Source organism: Nicotiana tomentosiformis, chromosome 2 (genome assembly GCF_000390325.3).
Source record: "Nicotiana tomentosiformis chromosome 2, ASM39032v3, whole genome shotgun sequence".
NCBI classification, from domain to species: Eukaryota; Viridiplantae; Streptophyta; class Magnoliopsida; order Solanales; family Solanaceae; genus Nicotiana; species Nicotiana tomentosiformis.
Genome location: NC_090813.1, coordinates 122,952,996 through 122,960,393, shown reverse-complemented (window position 1 = coordinate 122,960,393; position 7,398 = coordinate 122,952,996). Strand labels below are relative to the sequence as shown.

General features: G+C 46.3%; 1 protein-coding gene across 1 annotated transcript; it reads left to right on the top strand.

Annotated features, from left to right (window-relative positions):
• Positions 1–3,969: 3,969 nt before the first annotated feature.
• On the top strand, positions 3,970–4,365 carry LOC138905528 (uncharacterized). Its single transcript, XM_070194052.1, has one exon. The coding sequence runs from the start codon at positions 3,970–3,972 to the stop codon at positions 4,363–4,365; it is 396 nt and encodes a 131-aa protein (XP_070050153.1).
• The last annotated feature ends 3,033 nt before the right edge of the window (positions 4,366–7,398 follow it).

Below are 7,398 nucleotides of genomic sequence, written 5' to 3'. Positions count from 1 at the left end.
TACACAGAAGCGGCCTCGCTTTTGCGGTGGGAAAGTGCACAGGAGCGATGAGGTCGCAGGTGCAGCTCCTTGGTCGTAGAAGTGCATCCGCAGGTGTGGCCCTCATCTCGCAGATGCGGACCCAGGGGACTTACATCAAGTCTGCACCTGCGATGGAATTTCCACAGGTGCGGCATCGCAGGTGCGACTGGAAGCCCGCAGATGCGAAATAGCTGGGCAGAAAAGGGCCAAGTTTGAGGGTTTTATCCCATTTTCAATTTTGGGACTTTGAGAGCTCGGATTGAGGCGATGATTCAAGGATTATTCAGAGATAACCTTGGGGTAATGATTCTTAACTCATTTATTATTATATTCCACTATCTATAGTTGATTTCATTGTTTATTGGGGGAAAAGGTCGGAAGTTCTTCAACTACGTTTTGAGTTTTGATTCGGATTTTGATATCGGATTTGGATAATTTTGGTGCGAGTGAGCTCGTGAGTGAATGGGTGTTCATATTTTGTGACTTTTACCTGATTCTGAGATGTGGGCCTGAGGAGGCTTTTTAGGGCGATTTTCGAATTTCTTGTTAGAGTCTTGATTTCATTAATTATAATAGTCTATTATAGTTATATTTATGGTATGTAATTGTTTTTTGCTAGATTTGGGCGATTCAGAGTTGGATAATCGAAGAAAATACATTCTTACAGATTGATTTGTGCTTGGTTCGAGGTAAGTGACTTGCCTAACCTTGGGGGGGGGGATCCCCTTAGGATTTGGTACTGTTGTGATATGTGAGCACCGTGTACGTAAGGTGACGAGTACATACACGAGCTATTTGTTGTAAAACCCGATTTATTTTACTGAGTAGCAACCTGTTTTTCTTTTAATTTGAGTTATACCGTTTAAATGAGTATTAGTCTGTTTTCATTCTTAATTGAGCTATTCCAATATGTGTAGTTTTCCGTTTAGTCTAATATCGCATATCTACGTGTTTTAACTGATTATTTGAACTCTGTGAAACATGCCTAGTTGATTTCCTACTTTTCCTTGTTCTTTATCAGTATAACTGTAGAAATCTTGTTATTAACTATTGTATTTGTCAGTTTGAGCTATGTGTTTACTTTTGAGACTATGAGGCGATTCCTCGGAAGTTCTCCCTGCACATTTACTTTTGAGACTACAAGGCGGTACCTCGGGAGCTCTCCCTTTATATTTACTTTTGAGACTACGAGGCGGTTCCTCGGGAGTTCTCCCTGCACATTTACTTTTGAGTCTACGAGGTGGTACCTCAGGAGTTCTCCCTATATATTTACTTTTGAGTCTACGAGGCGGTACCTCAGGAGTTCTCCTTGTATATTTACTTTTGAGACTCTGAAGCGGTACCTCGGGAGTTCTCCCTGTATATTTATTTTGGGACTACGAGACAGTATCTCGGGATATCCCCTATTGTTTACCCCTATATGTTGTACTGTTTCCTTGCTGTGTTTCCTTTTGTTAAATTCTAGTCTCTAATTATACTGTATATTCTCCTACCGTATTTATTTTTTACCAATGGGCCTGACCTGACTTCGTCACTACTCGACCGAGGTTTGACTTGGCACTTACTGGGTACCATTGTGGTGTACTCATGCTACTCTTCTGCACATATTTTCGTGTGCAGACCCAGGTTCATCATACCAGGGTCCCTATTAGCTGAGAGTGCTTGCTGCTGTTCCGGAGACTTCAAGGTATATCTGTTCGCGTCCGCAGACCTAATAGTCCCCCTCTATTCTCCCCTTTGTCAAACACTTCCTGTATTCCGTTTATTAGACTTTGATGTGTAGAGACGCTATTTTCCTTATGTAGCCTGTGACTTACGATGTTCCGAGTTTTGGGAAGACTGTGTATTTATAGAGTATTGGTTATTGTACATGCAGAGCGGCATTGGTACTAGTTATTCAGTTATCCACTGCTGTTAGTTGCCAAGTTTTACTTTCGTTTTTGTTATTTTCCGCAATTTGTTAAGCTTTCCTAGTCGTAGAGACTGGGTGTTGTCACGACGTTATACGGAGGGAGTTTGGGTTATGACAAGTTGGTATCAGAGCTCTAGTTTCATAGATGTCGTGAGTCACAAGTCGATTTATTAGAGTCGCACGGATCGGTACGGAGACGTCTGTACTTATCTTCGGGAGGCTATGGAATTGTTAGGAAAAATTACACTTCTTTGATTCCTTATCGTGCGAAATTGTTGACTTCGAAATTCTAAACTTTTGTATTTTATTCTCTCACATATGCTGAGGACACGTACATACGGATCTGATGACCAGGCACCCGCGCCCCCTGCTAGAGCCACGAGAGGCCGGGGCCGGGTAGAGGCCGAGGACGTCTACGTAGTGCAGCCAAAGCACCCACACGAGCTGCTACAGAGGAGCCCCCAGTAGCTTCAGCTGGAGGGCAGGCACTTGAGGTACCTGTTGCTACACCAGCCCTCCAGGAGACTCTAGCCCAGTTTCTGAGCATGTTCAGCACCTTAGCTCAGGCTGGATTGATTCTACTTGCTCCTGCCATATCTCAGGCTAGGGGAGGAGCACATACTCCCATCGTCGGTATCCCAGAGCAGTGAGTTCAGGTATACCAGGATCCAGAGATCATACTAGTGCAACCGGTAGCTCCAGTTCAGCCCGAGGTTAGGGCAGCAGTTTCTGAGGCGGAGCAACTCAGACTTGAGAGGTACAAGAAGTACCACCCTCCTACCTTCAGTGGATTGGTGTCAGAGGATGACCAGAGTTTTCTGGAAGAGTGTCACCGTATTCTCCATACTATGGGCGTAGCGGAGTCGAGTGGGGTTTCCTTTACTACATTCCAGCTTAGAGGAGCAGCCTATCAGTGATGGCGTGCTTATGAGTTGGGTAGTCCCACTGAGGCAGCTTCACTTACATGGACCCAGTTCTCAGACATGTTCTTGAGGGAGTATGTTCCACAGAGTCTCAGAGATGCATGGCGCGCAGAGTTTGAGCAGTTGCGCCAGGGTGCTATGAGTGTGTCAGAGTATGCAGTTTTCTTCAGTGATTTGCCCCAACATGCACCAACCTTGGTTTCCACAGTTCCATAGAGGGTTCGTCAGTTTATTGAGGGACTCCGCCCCAGTATCAGGCTTAGCATGGCCCGGGAGTTGGCGATGGATATTTCTTACCAGCAGGTTGTGAGTATTGCTAGGAGATTGGAGGGTATGCTTGCTCGGGAGAGAGATTAGAGGGAGGCCAAGAGGTCTCGAGAGTCTGGCACTTATAGTGGCACTCGTACCCCAGCTATAGTTTGTCATGGTAGGGGTTATGTGAGTCGCTCCGTCCACTCAACACTTCCAGCCGCCAGTGGTATTCCGGTCCCTTCTAGGCCCCAGGAGCCATATTATGCACTGCCAGTGTCTAGTGTGCCTCCTGTACGGGGTGCTTTTAGTAGTCAGTCCAGCAGACCTGGTCTGAGCCAGTCACAGCAGCCACGCCCTCCGAGAGCTTGTTTTGAGTGTGGCGACACTCGCCATATAGTGAGGGATTTCCCCAGACTTGGGAGGGGTGCACCTCCACAAACTTCTCAGCCACTGCGTGCTCCACCGGGTCCTCAGGCTATGATTCCAGCACCAGCTACTACCCCACCTACTCAGCCAGCTCGAGGTGGAGGTCAGGGGGGTCGAGGTCGCCCTAGAGGGGGAGGTCAGGCCAGATATTATGCTCTTCCAGCTCGTACAGAGGCAGTTGCTTTTGACTCTATCATTACAGGTATTGTTCCGGTCTGTCATAGAGATGCGTCAGTTTTATTTGATCCAGGCTCCACTTATTCCTGTGTGTCCTTTTATTTTGCCCTGTATTTGGGCATATCTCGGGACTCCTTGAGTTCCCCTGTTTATGTGTCTACTCATGCGGGAGATTCTCTTGTGGTGGACTGCATGTATCGATAGTTTTTGATTTCTCTTGGTGGTTTTGAGACCAGAGCCAATTTATTATTGCTCAGTATGGTAGACTTTGATGTTATCTTGGGCATGGACTGGTTGTCGCCCCATTATGCTATTCTTGATTGTCACGCTAAGCCTGTGATGCTGGTTATGCCAGGACTACCGCGATTAGAGTATACTCCCAACAGAGTTATTTTATTTCTTAAAGATCAACGACTGGTTGAGAAGGGGTGTGACGCATATCAAGCTTATGTGAGAGATGTTCGTATTGATACCCCTACAGTTGAGTCAGTCCCAGTAGTGAGGGACGTTCCAGATATTTTTCCAGCTAATCTTCCGGGCATGCCGCCCGACAGAGATATTGATTTTGGCATTGATTTGTTGACAGGCACTCAGCTTATCTCTATTCCTTTATATCGTATGGCTCCTCTTGAGTTGAAGGAGCAGTTACAATAGTTGCTTGTTAAGGGCTTCATTCGGCCCAGTGTGTCACCTTGGGGTGCTCCTGTCTTGTTTGTGAAGAAGAAGGATGGTTCTATGCGTATGTGCATTGATTATCGCCAGCTGAACAAAGTTACACTGAAGAACATGTATCCATTGCCTCGTATTAATGATTTATTTGATCAGTTACAGGGTGCCAGAGTGTTTTCCAAGATTGACTTACGTTCATGCTATCATCAGTTGAAGATTCGGGAACCAGATATCCCGAAGACTATTTTCAGGACTCGGTATGGTCACTATAAGTTCCTTGTGATGTCTTTTGGGTTGACCAATGCCCCAGCAACTTTTATGCACTTGATGTACAGTGTGTTCAGGCCTTATCTTGACTCATTCGTCATTGTGTTTATTGATGACATTCTGGTGTACTCCCAGACTCGGGAGGATCATGAGCAGCACCTGAGGACTGTGCATCAGACCTTGAGAGAAAAGAAGTTATACACAAAAATTTCAAGGTGCGAGTTTTGGCTAGACTCAGTGGCATTCTTGGGTCATGTAGTATTGAGTGATGGGATCAAGGTGGATCCAAAGAAGGTGGAAGCAGTGCAGAGTTGGCCTAGATCATCCTCAGCTACGGAGATCCGACGTTTTCTTGGTTTGGAGGGGCTATTACCGTCGATTTGTAGAGGGTTTCTCATCTATTGTAGCACCTATGACCAGGCTGACCCAGAATGGTGCTCCGTTCAGGTGGACAGAGGAGTGTGAGGAGAGCTTTCATAAGCTCAAGACAACTTTGACTACAGCCCCAGTATTGGTATTGCCTACAGGTTCGAGGTCTTATACTGTATATTGTGATGCATCGCGGATTGTTCTCGGTGCGGTGTTAATGCAGGATGGTAGGATGATTGCCTACGCGTCCAGACAACTGAAGGTGCATGAAAAGAACTATCCTATCCACGACCTTGAGTTAGCAGCTATTGTTCATACCTTGAAGATTTGGTGGCACTATTTGTACAGTGTCCCTTGCGAGATTTACACTGATCATCAGAGTTTGCAGCATCTGTTCAAGCAAAAGGATCTTAACTTGCGTCAGCGTAGGTGGTTGGAGCTACTTAAGCACTATGATATCACAATTTTGTACAATCCATGGAAGGCCAATGTGGTGGCCGGTGCTTTGAGTCGCCAAGCAGAGAGTTTGGTGAGTTTAGCATATCTACCAGCAGCAGAGAGGCCATTGGCGTAGGATGTTCATGCCTTAGCCAGCCAAATTGCGAGATTGGATATTTTTGAGCTGAGTCGAGTATTGGCTTGTGTGGTCTCTCGGTCTTCTCTTTATGATCGTATCAGGGAGCGTCAGTATGATGACCCCCATGTGCTTGTCCTTAAGGACATGGTTCAGCACGGTGATGCTAAGGAGGTCACTATTGGGGATGATGGTGCATTGAGGATGCAGGGCAGGCTATGTGTGCCCAATGTAGATGGTTTGCATGAGTCGATTCTCCAGGAGGCTCACAGCTCGCGGTACTCCATTCATCCGGGTGCTGCGAAGATGTATCAGGACTTGAGGTAGCATTACTGGTGGAGGAGAATGAAGAAGGACATAGTGGAGTACGTAGCTCGGTGTCTAAATTTCCAGCAAGTAAAGTATAAGCATCAGCGGCCAGGTGGATTACTTCAGAAGTAAGAGATTCCAGAGTGGAAATGTGAGTGGATCACTATAGATTTTGTTGTTGGGCTTCCACGGACTCAGCGGAAGTTTGATGCAGTTTGGGTGATTGTGGATAGGCTAACCAAGTCAGCTCATTTCATTCCTGTGATAACTACTTATTCTTCCAAGCAGCTGGCTCGAGTTTATATCTACGAGATTGTCAGGCTTCATGGCATGCCAGTATATATTATCTCTGACTGGGGTACGCAGTTTACATCACGGTTCTGGAGGGCCGTACAGCATGAGTTGGGTACTCGAGTGGAGCTGAGCACAGCATTTCACCCTCAGATGGACGGACAGTCCGAGCGCACTATTCAGATATTAGAGGATATGTTTCGTGTATGTGTGATAGATTTTGGAGGATCTTGGGATTAGTTCTTGCCACTTGCGGAGTTTTTCTACAACAATAGTTATCAGTCGAGCATCCAGATGGCACCGTATGAGGCTCTGTATGGTAGGCAGTGTCGGTCTCCAGTGGGTTGGTTCGAGCTGGGTAAGGCTAGATTATTGGGTACAGACTTGGTTCAGGATGCCCTGGATAATGTGAAGGTGATTCAGGATCGACTTCGCATAGCCCAGTCCATACAGAAGAGTTATGCAGATTGGAAGGTTCATCATGTTGCATTCATGGTTGGAGAGCAGGTCTTGCTCCGGGTTTCTCCCATGAAGGGTGTTATGAGGTTTGGGAAGAAGAGCAAGCTGAGCCCATGGTTTGTTGGCCCATTCGAGGTGTTGCAGCGAGTTGGGGAGGTTGCTTATGAGCTTGCCTTGCCTCCCAGTCTAGCAGGAGTTCATCCAGTTTCCATATTTCTATGCTCCGGAAGTATCACGATGATCTGTCTCATGTGTTGGATTTCATCTCAGTCCAGTTGGGCAAGGATTTATCTTATGTTGAGGAGCCGGTGGCTATTTTGGACAGGTAGGTCTGAAAGCTGAGGTCAAAGAACATTGCTTCAGTGAAGGTTCAGTGGAGGGGTCAGCCGGTCGAGGAGACGACTTGGGAGACCGAGCAGGAAATGCGCAGCCATTATCCTCATCTTTTCACCACTTCAAGTATGTCTCTATGCTCATTCGAGGACGAACGATTGTTTTAAAAGGGTGAGGATGTAACGACCCGGCCGGTCATTTTGAATGTATTAGCCTCGATCCCCTATTTACTGTATTCCCCATATCTTTTTCTGCTTATGTGACTTGCCATGAGGTTTTGTTTGTGGGTTCGGAATGATTTGGGACACTTAGTCCCTAAAGCTATAACTAAAGTTTTAAGATTTTGACCGTAGTTGGAACTGTGTAAAAATGACTTCGGAATGGAGTTTTGTCAGTTCTGTTAGCTCCGTTGGGTG

Coding starts and splice junctions, on each gene's coding strand:
- LOC138905528 (XM_070194052.1), top strand. CDS start 3,970: ATGGTAGACTTTGATGTTATCTTGGGCATGGACTGGTTGTCGCCCCAT.